Here is a 24,069-nt window from a genome sequence, read left to right as displayed (position 1 = left end):
TAACTCTTTTCTTTTCCTGTTTCTATTACGGCCATGTTTCATAAAAAGAAAAAAAAAAAGAAACATTCTGAGAATTCAACATGGAAAATATTTTCTCAAGTCCATACTTTGAAGTATCCCCATGACTAATACAGCGATTTGGATAGTGGTGGAAATGGAGCAGACCACTTGAAAAGGGGCTGTGCGTGCTCTGCTGGACAAATGTCAGCTGCCTGTGCATGTTTAAAGATGCACAACAAGGAATTAGAAAGTGTAACATGTGGGAAAACCTGGATCAATGCATAAATGATGGTTATCTTGTTAAACATGATTCATACATCTAGCCTGAAGCTATATTAGCAATTAGGTATGCTCTGCGCGCACGTGCAGTTTGCTTTGATTGAGATATCACATCTGTGCGTACTTGCACTGCACAAATAGTGTATCAATAGACTGTTTGCTCTGCACTGCGGTGAAAACAGCTTCAGCATATATAAATAACATACAGTAACTTGGAAGAGGCTGCAACTATGTAAAGAATAACATCTGCAAACCATTGGATTATAAAGCTACAGTATAACTACAGTATAATTACATGAGAGCCTCTCTCTCTCGGGCGCTGTGCTGTTAGAGGGAAGAGGGATGAGGAGAAAGTGGAACAGCTACAGTAATCTATCCAACTTCATTTCACCGGAGTGATTCTGCCCGGGGGTATGCACAAGTCATAATGCATTTGACAAATAGTCTCCCGCTAAAACAGGCATTTGCGAAGAAGTGGCCTTCAGCGCTGGTATACACAGCTGAGTGTGCGCTGAACAAACAAACCTCCCACTCAGCGAGGAAAAGATACAGAGAGGCTTCAAAAAGATTAGGAGAAATCTTGGGCGAAAAGTAAAGATGACTCACGGTGATTGTGCAAGTGCAGGACAACGAGAGTTGGATGGAGTTGAGAAGAGCAACAGAGCCGCGGGGCTTGCAGCACTAACACAAATCGATGCTTTGCTCATGTGCTGTTCTTTGCATTGTTCTGGAAATGTGAACGCACAGGTTGTTTTATTAAGCATCTACAATGAAATGAAGAGCAGCACAAAGGCTGTTTTGTCTTATCTAATGCACTTATCAAATTGTGTTTTCACCATAATCAGATTTTTCTTTAAATGAGACAAAAAAAGCATTAAGGACATTTCACATTTATGGTTTTCAAGCACTGTATTTTGTTGATTTTTAAAGCCTAATTTCCAGGAAGGCATTCCAAAAAGTCAAAGGTCAAGTGCATCCACAGAATTGCCATATTGACATATCCTGTCAGTGTGATCCATATTCCTGGCATGCATCAATCAATCATCAGTCTGAATGTGGCCAATCAGCTCCAACCAGTTTCAGCTTACACATTCTTTACGTTCCACAATTATTAACCCTTTCAGGTAGAGAACAGAAAAGGTCATTGTTACAAAGCCTACTCTCAGAATTAAACCTGTTTGAGTTTACACAGGTAGACCAGACAGAGAAGGACTAGACTTCTCTTACTTAATGTTCTGGTTTGGTGTATTTAATACTTTGCAGTGATGCAGAGAGCAAAACACAGGAGTGAGTTTCAGACCAGCTTTGCATCTATATTCTGCACTTTTTAAGAGTAAATAAAAAGAGAATCGACATCTTTTAGGATGCTTCGATTGGGAGAATGTTTGGCCTATTTTCACCCTGTCAATAAAAACCAGGCTACTTCTTTTGCTAAAAATTTAAGGCTATATTTACCGCTACTGACTGTAAAATCAGTGATTTGTGATCACATTTTTAATTTCTAGGAACATTTAGCAACCAAAGAAATTAAATCATACATGCAGAAGCTATAACATACAAGATAATGGTCATATAATGAAAATATATGTGTATTTTTTAACATCTCTGTAAGCTCTCCAATCAAAACCTGCAGATTAAGCAGCATTAGCCTTGCTGCACTGCTACCAAAGTGCTTCTCCAATGGGTCAACTCCATCCTGCCACAAATATGAACTGCTGCCAAAAAAGTCACATAAAGCTCCTGTATCATTATTCAACAGTCAACAGTCATGTGTAGCACCACAGATAATATGTCACTTTACATCTTAGCCACACCTGTCACTTTAGTAATGACAATGTTATATGATTCTGTCCTTGAAACCCAAAGCTGCCTCTTAGCGGGCCAACAGCCCTCCATGCTCGCTGAATCATGACAACAAGTGCAGTTCACTGTGTTAACACCACAACCATGAGACGTAGTCAGAGAGCCGGGTAACATAGAGATCTTACATACACATCTGCAGCTTCTGTGTGTGTAACATCACACACAGAATTACAAAAACACTTTTATGTGAGGATATTTAAAATTTCAAACTCAGGATCGGATTAAGTTACAGTTCAAGGTTTGAAGTTGACGTTCAGTAGCTTACAGGTTAAGGAATGACTGTATTGATGTAAGCACTGGTGTACTGTAATTCAAACCTCTCTGCAAGCGAGTGTGGGTGTGAGAGTATGTGTCCGCATGTAGTGTGTGTCGTTCGTGTATACATGCAGGTGACTGTGGGAACAGGGGAGATTAACAATTCAAATATTGTACAGCTGCTATAATGTTTCACTTTGTCATCAGTGAATGTTAACTGCCTGCTGGCTGCCCTCCAGGTGCTAAGGCAAGCAGACCTATTTGAATGGCTGCGGGTGTAATGCCTACTTTAGCTCTGCCCAGTGTTTACACAAGTTTTACCTTCTCCACATGAAAAATAAAACAAACATACATTGCTGGAAATCTGTGTGACGGTTGCTCATTTTTGTTAATGAAAGACTTTTATCAGTAAAGCACTTTTACACCACATGGAAAGATTGGAGGGGCCTTTGACATTCAACAGAAATCACTATACTGAAAAATCCAGCACCAGATTTAGCTGTTCAAACCAGCCTGATACAAACTGATTTTGTGTTACTTTTCTTAACAAGAAGCCTTTCAGTGGTGAGTACTTTATGACATTTTTTTCCAATAAATGTGTCAGAGCGTCAAGCAATGTTGGATATGTTTCCGTGCGCAAAAACGCATGAGGAATTTGTAACTTCTTACCCCGTGTGAAACAAGCACAAAAGCTTTTTAATAAAAACTCATATTCAAAGCTTTGGAATTTTAACACAGGCAATTGATGAATAATCAATTCCTGGAAGTTATTATGTGCGTAATTATGAGGTTGGATATCTGCGTGAACAGGTTCTACAGTATTCCCTGCCTCTTATATGGAGCAAAAAAGACATAGAGACACATTCATATGCAGACTGAGCAGTACAAAACTGCAGAATATAAACCTTAGACATAGCAGTCCTGTTACACGATCCTTATTCAGATGCAATCTTGATAGTTTTGGAGTAATTGTGCATTGACCCGTGTGGGAACCTGTGTGGAGCTGATAAGACTGTTTCCGCTGTTTGCGCGGCGAGGTTTAACTTATATATATAAAAAAAATTACTTCTGTTGAAGAAAACAAAATAGAATTTTGAGATTAAAAAGTAGATTCAATGTGTTTCCATTTGGTTCGGAGAGAGAATTCTCCGGTTCTTTTTGGAGCGTTTTGCGCTTCTACTCAGCTCGCAGGACAGCTTCACTCCAAAATACCATATCACATTCCCCTGATGAACGCATTAGCAAATTCTAATTAAATAGCATGCACGAGCTCAGAACAGGTGTCCTGCTAACATTGTGCACTTCAGTTATACAATAAAGTTCAGAGATGGTGCAGCTTAGGATTCATTTCAGCCTAATTCATCCCAGGGGAAGAAAAAGTGCAGCACTTGTCACTAATTGCATTCTTAAAATATCACCCCATACCGTATATATACTGGCTATGTGTGCAGCATATACGAGCCTCCATGTGTAACAAATGATTATATGCACCATCACACCCAAAGCTGCACATCTGTCCAAATAAAAGCTCGTAAAGTAGAGGTAATGTTTACCTTGTTGGAGTGGTAATAGTCCAAACCGGAGTCAGTCGGTAACGTACATGAACCCACGCTTGAAGGGGGAACTGGATAAAATCTGACGTCCATCTCAGAGTCCGCAAGACTGACGGCATGAAAGCGTAGCTCCAAAAGACCGGTGCGACTTCTCTCTCTCTCTCGCTCTCTCTCGCTCTCTCCTGCACACACACACGCGCTTTACCTTTCTCTCTAGCTCCCTCTTTTTTGCCTCTGGTGTGTTAAACAGAAAAAGTAGAAGTAGAAGAAGAGAACATCCGTCTTGCACTCACTTCAGCACTATTTGGGCATTCAGCTGCACGGAGATGCTCTCATTCAACATCCCTACAAAGTTCACTTGGAGAGAAGGGGGAAAAAGGAGAAGGGGAGGTACGAGTTATAGGAAATAAAAAGTAAACCGGTCACCGAAGAAGTTTGTCGGTGAGCCGTCAAGCAGGTAAACATGCAGGGTTAATTCTGTCGACGGTTTCTCCCTAAACGCTCGAGCTCCTGTCCCTGGTTTCCCAGACGCGCTGAAGCTTTGTCATGAGGGAGCGCTCACACACATCCATGCGTCCCCGGACACACAGAGGCTGCAGGGCTGCGACATCTACCGGTCAGACGAGGGAGAGCAGAGAGAGGAGGGAGAGTGGGGACATGGGGAGGATTGACAAAGGAGAGTGAGTCCTCCCAAACTGAGGTCAAGTCCCCTCTCAGTTGGAGGGATAGAGACAGGCTTGGAGGAACAATACCAGTTCAGAGCTATCTCAAGCTAACTGAACTGGGAATGAAGTGTGATATGTCTAATTAAAATAACTCTAAATAAGGGTTGGTACATAAAGTACACTGACATGTGTAGAGGGAGTATTCAGATTAAATGCATCACTCCCTGCTTTGAGACTCTTCATGAGCATGAAGATCTGCCTCTATCTTGTGACAGGATTTTACAGATGCTTTAATTTCATTGTTAGGTGGGTTCCTTCTACGAGCCCTTAGGGGTTGTTTTTCATCCCACCTGTGCATCGTGTATGTAGATGTCTATTTCTGTCTTATTTGGATCTTTTTTTCCCCGCACAAACAAAAAATAAATAAATAAATAAAAATAAAAGTTGGTTAGGCAAGGCAAGGCAGCTTTATTTGTATAGCGCATTTCATACACGAGGGCAACTCAATTTGCTTTACATTAACACATTAAAAGCATTGGAGACATTCAGACAAGCATAAAAGAACATAATTAAAATGACAAATATGATAAAACAGAAAAGAAAAGGAAAATTAGAAATATATTAAAAATTCCATTAAAATTTTAATTTAAAGTGGGTTAAAATAATCTAAGATAGGAAGGCAGAGTTACTGTAATACACCGTAAAAACACTACATCACAAATAAAAGCAGTGCCTTTAGTTGCCACCACTGTAAAAGTATGCAAAATGTATATAATGTTACGAATTAAAGCTCCCGTGAAGAGTTTTTAACTGGTCTTTAAATGGTAAAAAATTAACCGTGATGCCCCTTTAAGTTCTACAAAAGCAAACAAACCAATAAACAACAACACTGACAACTTCTATGCTGTCATTTTTAATGCATGTAACTACTGTGAGGGGTAGGTGTCATCCGAGGCTATTTATGGCAAGCTTTTTGTCACTTTTTCCAAGACAAATATTCACAGCAAGTTATATGACTGCTTGTATGAGTGTTTAAAGACCACTTGATGATATTATTTTGTCAGACAACACACTGACACGTACAGGACAAGATCAGCAAGGATGTAACAGTACTGTTTTGTCCAGAGGGGGTGCCAAAATTGACACAAACAGAAAGTTCCTCAATCAATTAATCAATCAATCATCAATCAATCAATCAATCTTTATTTGTACAGCGCCAAATCACAACAAACGTTATATCAAAACGCTTTTACAAACATAGGAGGTCTAGACCATATTCTATGTTAAATTATTAATTATTATTATAATTTTTTTTTAAGCTGATATTCCATTTAATGCATGGAATTTATGTACTGATTGAGGACACACATAAACCGGTCAGACTCCATAACATCATTCAAATCCCAGCTCAAAACCCACCTTTTCAAATTAGCATATTCCCTTTAACTGAACTCTGTGAACTTCACTAGTTTATATTTTTTTACATTATTATTAGTTTGTTTTAATGATGTTTTAATGATGAATGTTTTTCTTTATTCCCTGTAAGGTGACCTTGGGTGACTTAAAAGGTACCTCAAAATAAAATGTATTATTATTATTATTATTATTATTTTATCATTTCGCCAACATGGAGCTAAACTTTTAAAAAGTTGCTTGGTAGCTATATCTAAAATATGTCCTCACATCTTATCATTAGCTTTTTCACGCTGGGTCTTTATTTGCAAAGAAGCTAGTAACCATAGCCTCAAGATAGATGTTGTAGAAGGAAAAATACAGACTTATTGGAGTTTAAAGTGACACAAAAATACCTCAAAGCTGTATTAAATTAATTGAGAAAAAATGCATTAAGGTACCCTTTCACTATTCCACAACATGGTGCTCTGTGTTTGACCCAAGAGCTGAACTAAAACTTTGATTATTAAACCAAAGATTCAACAACATTTCTATGTGATGTAACAGCTGCTTAAATATTTCATTCAGTACACATCATATAGCTTTAGAAAACAGATAAATAATGTATGATGTTATACAATCTGAAAAAAATGTTAACATAAAGATATTTATTGGAACAAATCGGAGCTCAAGCTGTTAACTGTCACATTAGCTTTTGAGGATTTGGGGTCCTACTATGATACAGAGGAGACATCTAAACCCAAAAGCCATTAAAAACTCCAGAGGTTCTTGTTACCACGTTTTCTTTATGAGTCTTTATAATATCACTAAATGGACTGTCATGGTTGTCCATTAACACAGCTGCAAGCTTCATATTAGGAGGACTACAGCTGAGAATCAGTGAAGAACAACACCTAACAAGAAAGAGCCAAGTTCATGTGTAGTCTGTACATTTAACAGGAGCTCTATATTGTCAGAAATGCATGAATTTGTGTTTCGCTATCCTTTTTAAGAAGCTACACTGAAATGACTTTCATCTCTCTGAAACCACTTGTTATGATTTGTAATACTTGGCAAAATTTAGGCCATGAAGATGACGCCAAGCTATCATTTTAGGTGTAACCTCTGTCTCACCTCCTCCACTCCACTGCATCAATGCCTGAGGCTATTTTGAAAATTCCCTTTTTTCCACTTTATTCTATTTTGATGCCTGTTTTCTCGCCAGTAGGCAATTGAATACACACTGAAAATAGATAGGCTTCTTACGCTAGCTTGAATAACATACATTGCTACTTTGCCCCAGTTCTGACCCTTACTTTCAACACACACACTCACACACAGTCACATCTACACACACCTGGACAAATTCAAAACATACTCACACAGCGGTGGACACAACAGGATGTAAACACAGAACAATGTCCAACCAGAGCTTCAAATAGGTGCCGAGAAAGGAAAATAACTCTGCTCACAGCCGAGTGTGTCACACTGTTTTTTAGAAAAGGGTGGAGTGGTGTTATGTGTTCGCTCATATGTGGAGGAAAGTGTCGTTAATGTGTTTTTTGAAAAGCAGAAAAACATATAAGGTGAGTATTTCAGAGCTTTTGTTGCATGTGTGGGTGTATTTGTGTGTTTGTGTTAACCAAGCTGCCATTGTCATCCCAGTGGGTGACTTGTCGGCCCCCTCAGGACTCTGCCTATGTCTGTGTAGTTATTACCCGGCATGGTGGCTCCAGCCCTGGGGTGTGAGCCTGCTTTAATACCCAGGACAGATGGGTCGCACCATGGGCTCGCTGTGGCCGTCTGCCATCAGCTGCCAGCTCAGGCTGCTCTGACTCCAAATTCGTAAGGTTAACCGTCATGTAGGCGCCGATTTCCCCTCATTATGTATGCCTGTGTGGCGTCTGTACGATTCTCTGCTGGTCTCTTACTTGTTCTCTCATATATACAGTACACATACAGTACACAGGGGTATCTTCCGTAATACAACGCATGGCTTCAAGGGAAAGGTTCGTGTTGTTTTTCGTGTTGCAGCACTACATTACACAAAATCTTACACTACACGCTATTAAGTCCTTATGCTGTCCAAATATACAATGAGAGAAATGATACCCACTGAGCCCTTTAATAAAGTGGTTATGCCACTTTGCCATAACAAAAATCCGGCACTTCTACGCCAATGTGCTTTACACTAAACCACACACCATCATAATACTGGTGTCACAATGTGTGATTTCAGCTTACATAACAGCACAGAGAAACTTTGCCGCAAAGTGCCTGAGGGTTGTTTTCATGTAAAAATGTGCTCAGTACTTCATATTGAACTCTATTAAGTTAGTAGTTAGTAGGGAGTAATAAAGAACTGAAATATTTCGGATCAGACTAGAAAGTAATTGGCAAAACTGAAGGTAAGCTGTTTGTTTTCAAAAAGAGGGGGCCTGAAGAGATTTTGGAAGCCAAACAGAAAGAGGTAGAAGTTTGAAGAGGATGTTGGTAAAGATTGAGAGGGGGGTTTTAGTTGTGGGCTGAGGAGACTAACAAAGTAGGTGTTAACCCTGCATGGTCTACTACGGAAATAAAGGGAACATGACACAGGGACAGAAAAGTCGAAGTCGAGCAAGTTTAAAAGAAGTGTTAGATTCAAGCGCAATGTCTTTCCAACGTAGGATGCAAATCATATTGACCTGCATCTTGAAAAAACTTTCATCCGCTCAGAGCAATTAGCAGAACATTCAGTTTTTACTGCCTCGGTAAGAGCAACTGCGAGCAGGAAATGAGAGGAAAATATAAAACAATATTTTCCATTAAGGGTTATGACCCTGCCATTGCTTGAATGATTTCAGTAAACTGGTTTTATAATGTCCTCTGAGCTTGAGAGATCTTACTTTCTGGAAACTGATAACTAGTTTCCCTGTAGTGGAAAGATAAGGGAAATTTGGTGACGAGCAGCCCTCAAAATGTTGTTTCTTCAGCAGAATGAATCAGTGATGTTCAATAACGCTTTATGCTCTTACAGGAGTAAATGGCTTTGCTGAGAAAAATGTCATTTTTAAAGAGTTTGAAGTGAAATTTCCCCTTTAGAACAAACAGAGATTGGCAAAAGACAAAGACAGAAAGCTTTTCCTTTTCCTTCTACTCTGCCCCCTGAAAATCGCCTCTTGGCTTTAAGTGAGCTGTTAATTTTTCGTCCTCATGGAAAGCTGCTCTGATTACTACCAATGTGTGATAAACAACACAGAGAAAAAATTCATTCTTTTATCTGAACTCACAGAGCGACTGGCCTCTTGGCTCATTTTCTGCCTCTGCCTGTTTGTTTTACATCACTGTGGATCATTTACAACGGCTTTTATAATACTATGAGACAGATGCTGCTCAGTTGCTCTTTTAATAGAAATGTTTTAATTATATTTACTGCATATTGTAAGACTTTAAGGCTTTGGCTGCTATCATTGTAAGGACTTAACTTAATTTGTAACTGATTTAAACATCTGATTCGATCAAACAAACTCTGAGTTGAAATGTTAAATTTTCCTGAAGACAGTTTGTATTGCAGCCGTTCATATGTGATCTGTTCTCTTTATCCATAAAGAACATGCATCCAGTTGCTTTTAACATTGACATCAAGGTGATACCATATGTTTGTTTCATCAGAACAGAAAAATGATTAATTATGAAAAATTATGAACTCTGATAGATTTAAGCAGCACTACGCGAGTGTAGATGAAATCGGGATGAGTGTCTCGCCATCTTGCGTAGCCACCATAACTGTGGTGTCATCTCAGAGTCTGCTACTACTTGCCGACTGTGACAGCAGCATGATAGCTGGAATAAAAACGTCAGACAGCTGCTAATAAAGACACTTCAATCAGGGTATAGAGGAAAAATCAAGAAGCAACCTCCGGTCCTAAAATATGAGGCCCATGCGGAAGTGCTAAAAACTGAAGTTCATCGAGCATCCCATTCAAAAGAGACGATCTTTACAGCAAAAAAAAAAAGTTTACAGCCTGGTTTAAAAAACAGTTAAGGTCTGAATAGCTAATTTCTCTCTTGGCACACACTATAAGGGGATATATTTTTTCTAGAACTCGTTATTTTTAAGATATTAAGCTTACAAGTTCTGCCCAAATAAGGGCATGGCTGACTTGATTGACAGACTGGTACACTGCAGCTATGAGCAAAAAGGCTAAAGGCCCGCATCTTTACCACACACTAGCTTGGATGAGGTTGAGTTCTGGCATCCACCGGTGATCAGCTTCAAAACAGCGCTTCAGAACAGATGGGTGACGTCGGCGATAATACGTCCATTTATTATACGGTCTAAGGGAAAAAGGATCACCAGACTTTGGAATTCAGCCTCTGGGAAACATGACTATTGGCGCGAATTTTCATGGACATGTACGCTGATGTTGTTGAGATTTTTAAAATGGGTTTAAAGTGATGGGCCGACCAACAAATGGGTCAGTCTTGCCATGACACATCATAATAGGACAAAAAAGAACAGAATTTGAGACATTTCTTCCTCCTTGGAGTTATAAGGTTCTACTTGTTTTACAGACTATACTTACTTTGTGGTTGAAGTTAACCATTGAGTCATACTTTTGTCACTTTCGTTCACGAATTTCAACAAAAGTTCAAGAAGTAGACCACCATTGGTCTTTTTTTTTTTTTTTCAAATTATGAAATGCACAGAGATTATAATCCTTGAAGCAGGCAGCACAGGTTCAAATCCTATCTGAGGCCCTTTGCCAAGTGTTATGCTGATATATCAAAAATAAAAAGAACTTGGCAAGTAAAGGACCAAGAAAATATATTTTTTAAACATTGTACATCAAAAAGGCGTAAAAGTACGTATAACGAAAGAGTAAGTTGTCATTTTAAAAACAACCTCCGTACACTGTATATCAGAGGTCCTACTGTGCACTAATTCACTGCTTCTTAAGTGGCCTTCTCTTCCTCCCCCACACGAGAGAATACACATTAGCCTACTCTCTCATCTGTAACAAACAAGCAGAGTTATGCAAGTGTTATTTAATGTCACTATAATAAGACCTTCAGCTCCGCACTAGTTAAAGGAAGTGAAGCTGTCAAGGTGCAGTTTCGTCAGACTTCTGCAGGACTTTCATTGCTGGTCATTTTGCGTGAAATATTAATGCTCTTTCTTTTGTAAAACAGGTCAAAGCTTTCAGGCTCAAAAATTACTGACAGAAGTTCTAACAGTCTAGTGCTCCCTCTCTCCTAGCATCACAGCAGCACAAGGTTATTTTTCACAGAGTTCTTTTCCTTTTAACCCAAATTTGAAGTCCTGCATGGTGCTACTTTCCTCTCTGATTTAATTTAGCGCTGATGTAAATGTTGTAACAGCATTGCCTTGGTCCACTGGTAGCAGCACCATATAAGGTTGTCCTGAGCAAAAAGCAAACAGCAAAGTAATGGTAAACAGGAAATAGTCCGATAGGTCCATTAAGCAGAGAGATGACTCATTAATGACCTTAATTTGTACAGAGAACACGCTGTTTTTGCAGGATTACAAAGAAGCAGCAAATTTGCAGAAAAAAATCTCAAATCCATGAAAACTGATTGTGCGGAAAAGGCTCACCTTTACTTTGATTTGTGTCGTTTGTGTTCTGTGCTTTTATAAATGCTTTATAAATCTCTTTGTAAATGACTTTGCGTCTGCCTTTGGATGAAATACAATAAATTTGACTTTATTTCAATTTAATTCAATTTAAGCTCAATCACACTGCTACTCAAGAGTTTAATTTTTCACTTTCACATTTCCACTTGTCTCAAACAACCTTAATATGTGGAATGAAAAACCATTCAGCTCAGCTTGTTCTCCTGTTTTGTTTGAACTATGGTAATCATAAAGTGTAAACAAGGAGATGAATCTAAACAGAAGTATTATGAGGACAAAGAGAGCAAACATGACCAGGTTTGGTAGAGTTCAATTCACCATTGTTGTCTGGAGATATGTTTCTGAGATCATTTAAAGGTGACATATTATGCTCTTTTTCATCAAAATATATTGGTCTAAGAGGTCCCAAAAAACTCCAGCACATTGATCTAATGTTTACATATTGGCTGAATATACACGGCTGCTCACAGACCTGCGTTACGAATTTGATCCAGAATCTGATCCTGACGGAGAGGCGCCTGCAGCAGGACCTTTCTGAACGATTGGTCACAGATTTAGTGTTTCTTGTTGTTTTATTTGTCAGTATGTAGACGTGTGTCTTGGTACAAAGCTACAAACCTGTAGCTATGTGGCTATGCTAACTAGCGCTAGCACTTTTCCATGAAAAATAAAAATTATCCACTAGATCTTCAAATCTGCAGACATGGGGAGTAAAACAGACCTCTACCAGAAAGGCAGCAGGACCTTTTTGAACGATTGATCACAGATTTTGTGTTTCCTGTTGTTTTATTTGTCAGTATGTCGACGTGTGTCTTGATACACAACTACGAACATGTAGCTATGTGGCTATGCTAACTAGCACTAGCATTTTTCCATGAAAAATAAAAATCATCCACTAGATCTTCAAATCTGCAGACGTGGGGAGTAAAACCAACCTCTGTGTTTATTAAGACAGCCTACAACTAGCAGGTAATGAAAAACGGAGGAGGAGTTGAGTTGTATTTTATACAGTCTATGGGCTGAACAAGCTTCGAGCTCTGACTTCCGTTACCGACCGGATGGCGTTATGAAGTATGAATAACACTGCAAACTGAAACGGCTCGTTTCAGCACACATTTCCAGAAAGGTGGAGAAATCAAAACAGGGGCAGAATGTTTTTTTTTCATTTTCGGCATGTATAGACAGGGGGGTAGACATGCCAGGGACACATATTTCAGGTAGAGAACCATTAAAAAGTCGATTTTGCATGATATGTCACCTTTAAGAAGTATCACACAGGAGGGAGGTCTGTTATATGGGATAAAAGCACAGTGGTGGTTTGGATACGGGCACAATGTAATCACAGCTGGGCTGATATCCAGTACAACAGCACAACCACCAATATAATATTACTTTCTAACATCAGTTTTACAAACAATATATAGAACAAAGCAAAAGACAACTACAGATTATCTTTAATGTTGATTTATCATTCATTTAGCTCGCCCACACAACTGCTTACTTGACTTGGACTACTGCAAAGCAAAACTAACACAACAGTTTTTGTTTATCATGCTCAGTGAAATAAGAGTCTGTTGACAGTTCTTTTGGCGGCCTGTCGTATACAAAGGCTTCAGCTTTTTCGATGTAGACAAAAACTAATAGCTGCAATATCAATTAACAGTATCCAGTACAAAGTTGATTGATTGTGATTAGTTATTACATAGCAACATTTCATAGTGGGTGGTCTGCTATTGATCGTTTCTATGTTGACCAATCAGAAATAAGACTCTTACACTGCCGAAAGATCTGATTTGATTTTTCAAACTCCTTTTATTGTCTCATTCGGTCTTTCCAACAAACACAAAGAACAAACAGAGATCATGAGCTAACCAAGAGCAACAAGACACAACACATAAAGAAGCTAACACATGCTCAGCACAGGATGTTCCCAAACACCAGCACCTGGTTCTCCACAGAGCACAGCACCTTTTTGAGACCCCACAGGTGTGTGAACTCATCCAGGCCGTGGATCAGACTGAAGTACCTAAAATCAGTCCTCAGCCTGACCTTCACCATCCTCACAAACAGGACCTGAGAATCCAAGTCAGAGTGCTCCAGCCGGTCCCTCCTGCTCACATAAATGGCCAGCTTAGCCTGACAGAAAATTCATCAGCTGACACTTCACCTTGTCTCTTTTGCCGTACCTGCGCCCCAGGATGAACACCTGCCGAGAGAACACCTCATCAAACAGGACAAACAAGCGGGCCGAAAGATCAGTTAGCAAGCCGGGTAATAATCAGCTATAACAACCACTAGGGATGCACCGAAATGAAAATTCTTGGCCGAAACTGAAAACCGAAAATGAGGAAACCAAGGCTGAAAACCGAAAGAAATTATTATGCCAATTATTATTACCATTGCATTTATGGCTATGACTCAGTAAATCAAGGCAAGCGGGTTCTCCGCATCAATTGTGGCCTGGATCATTTCTCGTGCGCACTGCTTTATTCCCACATCCAGATAATGATCTTTATAACATGGATCAAGTACAGTTGCGATGAAGTGCAGAGGATCCGAATAGATCTCAGTGAAACGTGTCCTGACAGACTCTAAGAGTGAACTCACTCCGTGGTCTGTCTCAACCTCTTTGCTTAGAAGATGCTTTAGTGCTGCAATTAAAGGAATAACGGATGCAGACATGTTGGCCCTTATCCAGACAAGCGCGTACACAAGCTGTGTTGTTTCAGTGATAAAAAGTATTTCGGCAAAAACTGAAAATGCACTTTTGGGCCATTTTTGGACGAAAGTTTTCGGTGGCCGAATTTTCAGTGCATCCCTACTGCTCACTATACATTATTTCTTCCCACACCTAAAATGGATTGATACATTGAGTTATGAATCACAGTTATGTTGTACTCCTTATCAGCACACAGGAAATGGCTCTTGTCCAATCACTTTACTCGGCCTGAACTTACTGTTGTGTACATTTCTGTACTTTTCTCCAAACGGCAGAACTGCAGTGAAAGTACATATGCATGGTGCATAAAGACCTGCCTGTAACTGAGCAATAGACCTTACAAATGACAAAATAAAAGACTGGAAATATTCCTGGCAGAGCATCAACTGAAATAAAATGTGCAAATAAACTAAAATGCACGGCAGTTCCAGAATAACAGCAGGTACATGCCAAAGGAAGCTTTGCAGAATTTGCACTTCTCTTTACCAAAGCACTGTGCAGTTCTGTATCAAAGCTCGTGTGAATAAATTCAGTGTGAGGCCGTGGCAGGCGCTCCCACAAAGGGCTGTTCAACGCTGAACCTTTGCTAACCTTTTCTAGCCACTGACCTTCAATAATGAGACTATGTTGTCTCTTGTTCCTTCGGACAATCGGCCATTGAAACAACTGCCATTCATGGAGTCCGCTCCACCCTCTGCGTGACCCTTTTTCATACGAGTAATTAGCTACTGTTGCATTTCCAAGAGATGCAAACCAACCACGTACAATATTTACTATTCATATACAGATGTGTGACAATTGATTCAATTATATAGCAATTGTTGGACCATTTCCATGTCAAGTGTTAGGAGAAATTATGGGTTCTGGTAAGAGCTGCAACAGATAATACACTTCTTACGTACTCATCGAAAAGAAAAATGAGCCGTGAAGTGTTTGGATGATTGATGAACAGTTTGAGCTTCTATAAAGTGAAGATTTACTGCTTTTCTTTGTCATTTAAGACAGTAAAAGAGTGTTTTGGTGTAGCTACACAGGGGATCTCAAGATGTCTCTTAGTGGTCTGATACATGAGTATTTAGTTCAGAATATATAGATGTATCATGGACTACATGGGGAAAGTGTTAACCCATGTTAATTGCAGCCCTTGTTCATGCATCGCACACGTGGAATTATAACAGAGAAGAGGGGAAAATGCTAGCCTCTGTTTTATGTAAAACAATCATAGAACAAGTGTAAATTTGAGCCCTTGGATTTGTTGCTGGAAAATGTTATTTCAAGTCATGCTTTCACAGCCCCATCATCCCCTCATCCTCCCATTCCACTCCTGAATAAACCCTCCTCTTCATCATCCTCTCATTCCCCCGACCTTCTACTTATGTTGCACATGAGAAATGAGAGGGGGGATGGGAGGGAAGATGAATGAAACAGGGAGTGGGGAATGAAAGGGAGGGGGGGAGAGAAAAGAAGAGAGCAAGATTGGGAAAAATGCCCTTTGACTGGATTTAAAAGTCTGTGGCATTTCATTTTCAGAGAGAGGGGAGCTTCATCTCCTTCAGATCCTTTAAGGGCCAACCTAATTGATTAATGTTTCCATCTCATTGGGAAGAGGAGGGGGGGCCATTTGAAGCTTAACTGGAGCCTTTTTACATTCCCCAGACTTAAAACAGAACCAGCACACAGAGAGATGATGACAGGATGAAAGACAGAGCGATGAAACAAAAGTCTAAAATTCCAGTGGATGAGTGAAATATGTTGAAGGTCGAAATCGTTTCAACAATATACCGACTACATAGAGGAACGTCTTACCCTCTATACTAAAAGATCTCCCTGTAATGAAATAACGTACATGGTTTTAGCAATGAGCTATTCAGCTTTCAAAGAGGCTGTTTAGGTTTCTGCACCTGTCACAGGCAGCCGGCTGCAGGCACTTTATGTGATTGGGAAATCTAATGTAAGAAAATCCATTCCCTGTACACTGAAAGTAAAGTCTGAGGAGGGGGGACATGCAAGAGACATTAAATCTGCAGTTTAAAGGGAATACATATATATTCATATCTTGATAATTTAATACTTTGAACAGGTGATGCTCTCCCTGATAACAAAGTTTATATTTCTTAGTTCGTGGCACATGATATATGCAAGGTTTTACTCTGATTTCAAGCTTTGCACGCCCTAGACTTTAGGTTACAAGAACTTAAAGCTGATCATGGCTGAACAGAAGTAATGGGAATTAATGAGAGGCCAAACCCTCAACATTATCTCTCCTGCATGCTCAGGTTTAAGCTAATTAGCATGGCGCTATTACAAACTCTCACTGTCTGAAAATGAGCTGAAAATTCTCGCCCTTTGCATTTTTCTGACAGCAACATGGAAATATTTATACACAGCAGACTCCGTGGGCTTTTCCAATCTAACAACAAAACCAGCAGAGAGAAGCCAAAACAGTGTTGACCTTTCCCCAACATGGTATACTAAATATGAAAGGTCAGCGCGCATGGTGGGGGAGGGGAAGCTCTGGCGTATAGCTCATATAGCAGACACAGACAAAATACTGTAATATCTATCAGACACATCCCCATGCTGCCTTCAGGGGTCATTTGAATGTGAGGGGTGTCGAGGAAAGATACATGCTTCAATCTCTCTTTGGAATCATTCTGCTGCTCTTGAATTTGAAACGTAGTATGGAAGCCATTTTTATAAACCATGTCAGGGGTGCGACATGCTCCACTTCCTGAGTCACATTAATGCAGTAATTGAATAACATTTTGGGGTTATTTGGAAACTGGAATATCTCAAACTCCTTATGAGCAGATATGCAATTTATTTCTATTCACTATAATCAAGGCTTTGACTTATAATTCAAATATCTTCAGAAACTGGAGACCAAAATTAAGCTGCCAATCACTCTGTTCAAGGCCAAAAGTGTGTATTAACAAATGCCAAATATCATCTCCTATGCATTCAGCTGTAGTTCACTCAGACTGAATTAATGGACATTCTTTTTGACAAGTAATTTGCAGCTTTCCGAGCATTAAAGGAAAAAAAAACATATTTTTTTACACTTTAACCTCGTCAAAGAACATACTAGGGGAAAACTTGCCACTTCAATGGTAGGCTTTAAAATTAATATGCAGTTTGAAAACAACATACTTCACATGTGTTGGAGCTATTTTTTTATGTTTTATACATTTGGTTATTTTGCTTTAATTCATGAATTTAATTTATTTCATTTAAGGTAAATATAGGATTAAGTTTGATGCATTAGGTGTTGTTCATATATTTCAGTACTCACTTTGATAGGTTGGTAGTTTTGCACCTGGTGACGTGAATATACATGGGCAGGTAAGATGGGAGGGGTGGACACTGGGGAACGTGAATGTTTTTTTTACTGGGATGAATGGGAGCACGAAAAATGCTACCGATTGTTTGTAAAATGTCTATTTTGTTGTTTAATAAAACACCAAAGATGCTGCATTTTTGGCGGGACATTAACAGTCTTTGGATCCTGTGTACGATCCACTCTCCATGCCCTGTTGCTGGTGTGATTTCTAGTTTTGTTTTTTATAAATTGACTGTTTAAGTCTAATAGCGATGGGCTTGGTGTGTAATGGTAAAAACACTTATTATCCGTCTGTCTTACAGACCTTTTGGTTATGAAAGATGCTTGATTCTGATTGGTCAAACCTCCTTGACAACCCCTTGACAGCAGTTGTTAACTTTCATTAATATGAGCAACGCAAACTGATCACATGTCAAATCAATCCGCAGAAAAGAGTTCACGCACATTTTGCTTCTGCTTGTTGATACCATAGACCAAAAGGTGAAGTACAACCATTAGTTTCTGTTCGCATCAAAACAATGTGGCTAAATCGTTAGTTTCGGTTAGCATGCTTAATCAGCAAGCTACGTACATTTTGGTATCGGATCTTGTCCAGCAATATTAGCAACAAGCGAGTCAGGTGATTGAAACTCTAGGTTACTGGTAGCTGAATGAGGACAGTATAATGTTAAATTGACAACAGGGAGATAAGAAACCATTGCCGTGGAATCACTGGGACTGTTTTTTAAAAGCTGTTTACATAAATAATTCTAGATCAATAAATTAACATTCTAATCAATGTTATTTGCCATTGTGTCTGTATCTTAAGGTATTAGCTGGGTAATAAGTGGGGTAATGTATGACCAAATTCTGATCCATACCCATTATAATAATTAAAAACATTGACATGTTTGAAAAGAGAAAAAGAGAAATGGCGACTTTGCAAAGATTAAAGTCATCAAAGAAGACAAATAATTTGTAATCCTGCTTTTAGATGATTCATGTCGGCTTAAAAGTTCAATGACTCAACATGTATATCTATAAAGTTGCATTAAAATGATGAAAAGTGAAAATCCAGCTGCAATAGGGGCAAGTTTCTCCATACATACATAGCCAAGATATGTTTTACTGTCACACATACACAGCTGGAAATGCTGCCTCAGAAAACCCTCTGTGTATACTATACACTGGTATAAACTACAATGTACAGGCTATAAACAATAGTGCTGTAGTCTGGTTTCCATTCTTTGTGTACGTTAGCTGCATTTTCATTGGTCCTCTTCATTTGCATGATAACCATCTGAAGCAAGTATCTCATAAATATAACATAGTCATGTGACAGGGATCATCTAAACACGTCATTAAACATGTGATCAATGGAAAGAAGAGTTTTGTCCTCCAATCTGAAGAACAAAAATCTGTATTTTTCACCCATAGATGAAGCTCTTTGATCAGGACAGGCCTTGTTTCCCGTTCTTACATATTTGGTTCAGAGATGTTGACTGCAGAGGATCCAGCTCCTGAATGGGTACATAGCTTTAGTGGTTGTTTCATAGTTTCCACCACAACAAATGGCAGCATACAGGAAGCAAAGAACTCAGTGACTTCCTGCCTTACAGTATCTTTTGCCCACACTAAGGACTTTACAGAGCATGAGACTTTGCAGGGACTTGGAGACGATTGTTTGTGGAGCTTTGTGCGGAAAAGACTGCGTGGTGTTTATTTTTCTGTCCAACACAATAACTTCATCACCATTCAAAACAATATCTGTTCCTCACAGATTTGACTATTTTAACTGGTTATCAAAGCAGTGACATGTTTTTTTTAATTAAGTTTGCACTGATGTTCAAAAGCACTTGGTAACTTGCATTCACAAACAGACTGGCCATCTGGAGTGTCTGGAGTTTTCCCGGTGGATAGCCGACCTGCGGGCCAGGCAGAGAGCCAAAGCAGGCAGATACAAAAAGATTTTTAAATGTCCACTAATGCAGCCTGTTCTGACAGCTAGAGGGGCAGGGGGCTGAAAGATGGGGAGGGAAAATGAGAAATACAGCATAAAAAAGATCCAATTAAATACCACTTTATGATTTATTTACTCGGTGGGCTAGAACAAGAACCACCATTAGTGCAACAAGTGTTAGTGCTGCTAACATCAATTTCCTGTTTGGAACAGAAATGTTCACACTTACTGCAGTTATAGTGCAGAGTTTATCACACATGAACCACCCTTTAACTACGTGAAATAAAGTGTAATGTATTCAGAAAAGGTATGAAAATGTTGTCTTTCTTCTTTTAAACTAACCCACCAAATGTACTCTCTTTCTAGAAGAAATGTAATGTTGCACTGTCTGCATTATTGTTAAATGAAGTATTTAAAAGAGTATTAATACGAGATGCAGTACTACCTGCCATGCTTGTTTTCACTGTATGCTCAGATTGTGCATGCCAAATTATCTTTATAACCTCTTACCATCATACAGAGCATTTTATCATCACCGAAACTTATTTAATTCAATTTTATTATAAGTATCAAATTCAAATGTGTTTTACAGTTACTTCCATAGCTTTTTGGCCAGCTTGAGTTGGACGAATAAAAGAAAACAGCAACAAAAAGTCTTTAAATATCAATTAATACAATTGTGTACATGCTGTTGCTTTAAATTCCTCGAAAGCAAGATTCTTAGGAGTTTAATTTAAGGTTACATGACTTCTTGATCAAACTTTTTTTTTCATATTCACTGATAATATGACTTAAGTTTGTCCTTTGATGCCATGTGGATTCAGGAAAACCTGTTCATGTATTTCCCCATAATGATTACCCTACTGCCAACTTCGTGGCATCATCTCATAAGCCCAGATGAGCTACCTGCAAAACTTAAGTAAACTCTTGTTTCTTCGTTTTCTGAGAAGTTCAGTTTTAAATAAGATGATTGATTGACGGCTCTGTTGCAGAGGAGGAACAGAAAGTGCAAACGTAGCAAACACTAACACAAGAGTCCCTGAACTTTCCATAGCCGTAAGTATTGGTTCCAACCAACACGAGAATCTGTTTTGCTGTGGACTGTACCCACTTGAGGGATCTTTATTTTTTTATCCGCAAGTTTAATGCATGTTTTGGTGAGTGGAAAGAATGTGATGTCAGTGCTTGGCTCTACCAGCCAGGTCGCTTCTTCGTATGCCTTGGCTGCACCAGTATGACATGTTAGTGCCTGTGGAGAAGGCCTTTAGGCTTCAAAGCTCATAACAGGTGGAAATGAAGAATCATTGACCAGCCTAGATACAGTCAATGGTCACTCATTAATCCAGCCGAGTGGCCATACAACTTGATTTCCATTTGCTAGTTTAAAATACAGCACAGACTACGCCGTGCTATGAGATTCCAGCTGTCTTCTGTGCTTGTTTACATCCAGGTAGTAGGGCATTATAGCATTATGGAAGCAGCCATTAACTAGAGCTACAGCCCTGGCTAGTGGTGGGTGGTTGTGCTACAGCTTAGACGCAAGACATGATCGACAATTAATTATCCATCCATCCATCCATCCATCATCTTGACCTCTTATCCCGTTTGGGGTCGCGGGGGTTGGGGCCTATCCCAGCTGACATTGGGTGGAAGGCAGGGTACACCCTGGACAGTTCACTAACCTATCACAGGGCTAACATATAGAGCAAGCGGCAACCTCCGGTCTCAAACTATGAAGCCCATGCAGAAGTGTTATAAACTGCAATTCATCGAGAATCTGCTTGAGGCTGGCTGCAGAAAGACCAGAAACCACATAGACACCAATTCAAAAAAGACGATCTTTGCAGCATTAATAAACATGCTTACAGCCTGGCTCAAAAAACGTCTTGGCTCTACATAGCTAATTCCTCTATCGGCACACACTGTACAGGAGGTGAATTTTTTTCTAACGCGACGGTTCAGAAGATATGAAGATTATGAGTTTTTGCCCAAATAAGGACAGGACTGACTTGACTCCTGGACGGGAACACATAGCTGTTGGCTAGGAGGCTCAAACTCCGCCCCTTTACGTCACACTATGTCTGGTTGAGTTTGGCATTTCCAATATGGCTGCCGCCGTGTATTGGCTTCAAAACAGCATGATATAGAGACAGACAACCATTCACGCACACACTCACATCTATGAGCATTTAGAGTTATCAATTGCAAACACAATAATTAAACATTAGTCATTTGTGTAAGCAACAAGTCATTCTGGTGCGGACTAACGAGGGCACTTTTAATCTTCAACTAAACATGCACATCCCTGGCAATATGTAAGCAACCGCTGTAGGGGGTCCATCTAAACCGTCAGTGAGTGTTACATAAGCTACATGAAGTATGATAGAGACCAATAAGAGGTACTACCTGAATCAGCTGAAGGATTACAAAGGGGTCAAATTGTTGACTGATTTGCTTTTTACTTTCATTTCCATCTACTCCATGCAAAATTAATTCACTTGGTGAGGGGTAAACAGTACCTCTCACCTTGCACATACCAGCAGGTCTATGAATCTGAGCCAAATGCCTTCTGGTTATGTAACACCGGGGCGACATTCATCTAAAAGCATCCACAATGACAGGTTCATTTGTACTGTACCACAGTTTACTCCTCGGGAAGGTTGTTCTCTTGAAACAAAATTTTTAACAAATCATTGGGCAAAAACTCTGCAGACATTTAAACACTCCCTGTAGTTCTGTGAATGACAAATGACAACAAACAAGCAAGCAGCCGTCGAGCTCGGCTGTCATCAAAGGACTTTTCATTCCTTTTGTGGGGGCTTTGAAAACATTAATTATGAATATGTGAAGAAAAGAATATCTTAATTTCTTTTCTCCCTGCATTTCACATGTGACAGGCAACATTTTCAGCCAGCACTGTGCTGCATATCATTAATTGTGGTTTAAAAAGGGAAAAAAAGACAGATTTATGCAGATACCAGCCACTTTAGAGAAACTATAATCTCATGCATGATAATCAAGGATACTTCTCTCACTGATTCCCTGCGAGCAATTTCCATCAGCGCAGAGAAAAAAAGATGTATCTTGGATTTTAGATAAGTGAAAAGAGGAGAGAATCTACAGATTTATACCATCTTGTAAAGTTACATAAGCCACTCTAGGCTCATGACATACTTAAACAAGCAAAGGTTATGTAACAGCTCTGTAACTGCACTTTACCATTGAATAGCAAAGCAAATTAAGTAGGTGCACAGGAATTTACAAGTGAAGCAAAACATTGTACCAGATTCCTGCTTTTGTTCTCTGTGTGCATTAAGCCGTGTTTTCACATAAAAATAAAAAAGGTACAGCTGTAAAGTATTTCCTGCTCTGCTGGTGACTCACGGGAAGTTAAAGGGAAAAGTGAAAAAAATAAGCTGCAGAGACGCCGCGCACGGACATGCACGCGCAGGAACAGAGTGTATGTCTATGTGAGGGAGAGAGAAGGAGATAGAGAGACACAGACAGATGCAACTGCCTGTGTTGTGTAGCCATCTATTAAAAGAGAAAAGAGGTGTGGTTGTGAGAGCTAGAGGAAGTTATTTATCACTCTGCTGTGTAACCGTGCCCTCTTATAAATTCAGAATAGCCGCTGTTATGAGTAAAGCCTTTCATGGAGTCATTAATATTTGACAGAAAACATGGCTTTTTTATCAGACGAACATTTTTACCATTTCTTTTCTCTGCTCTTGATGTGAGCCCCGTGTCACAGTGCATTACAGGCTTTTGCTTTTATCTCGCTCGCTTCTATCGCCCCCCCCCCCCCCCCCCCCAAGATCATGAATTAAAATTTCTTCTTCTTGTATTAAAAGACAAAGTATTTAGCTTTTCATCTCTGATCCTTAACTCCATCTGCCTCAATCATCCTCCTCACTGTTCCCTTTCAACCTGTGTTATCACCCTGTTATTTTAAACATCTGCATCATTGTTGTGGATTCATCTCTGTTATTTGGTGTAGTCCTGCACGCGCTCGGTGGACGTGGATGTAACATTAAAAACAGATGTAAGCAGGTGAAAAACAGCTTTTAGGAGAGTGTCTCTTTATGGAGCTGAAGAATGTAAACAGCCTGGTCTGTTTGCTGTTCATGCCGTCTCTATAAAAGTAATGAAAAACAAGATGGGCATCAAGAGATGTTTTTTGCTCTTACTTATCTCAGACACTTTTGCAGTAAATACACACTGTGTCCATTTTTAGAGGTGCCTTCATGGATTGGTGAGTGTATTAATCATTCTAGAGAAATAGCAAAAATATTGATAAGCTTCTGGTGCTCTTTGAGCAAAAACGACACATATATACGGCTTCTTTTTAAAAGTGTCCATTTGTTGCAAGAGAAAAGGGTGACTACATATTTTTTAAAAGTCTAATTCAAGACATTTTAATACTGGGTTA

General features: G+C 39.4%; 1 protein-coding gene across 6 annotated transcripts in view; it reads right to left on the bottom strand.

Annotated features, from left to right (window-relative positions):
- The window catches only part of tox2 (TOX high mobility group box family member 2), a 154,188-nt gene that overhangs the window by 120,979 nt on the left and 9,140 nt on the right, over positions 1-24,069 (bottom strand). For 3 of the 6 annotated variants that reach the window (XM_034680795.1, XM_034680825.1, XM_034680832.1), the window contains exon 1: positions 3,951-4,495. The exons of 1 other annotated variant lie outside the window; for it this stretch is intronic. In XM_034680795.1, the coding sequence (XP_034536686.1) occupies positions 3,951-4,043 (93 nt within the window). In that variant the 5' untranslated portion in view covers positions 4,044-4,495. Of the gene's footprint in view, positions 1-3,950; positions 4,546-24,069 lie in introns of those variants that run through there. 2 more of the 6 variants (XM_034680804.1, XM_034680811.1) reach the window with 2 other exon arrangements.

Source organism: Notolabrus celidotus, chromosome 1 (assembly GCF_009762535.1).
Source record: "Notolabrus celidotus isolate fNotCel1 chromosome 1, fNotCel1.pri, whole genome shotgun sequence".
NCBI lineage: Eukaryota > Metazoa > Chordata > Actinopteri > Labriformes > Labridae > Notolabrus > Notolabrus celidotus.
The sequence above is the reverse complement of the archived record's forward strand: the minus strand, read 5'-3'. Positions and strand labels throughout refer to the sequence as shown.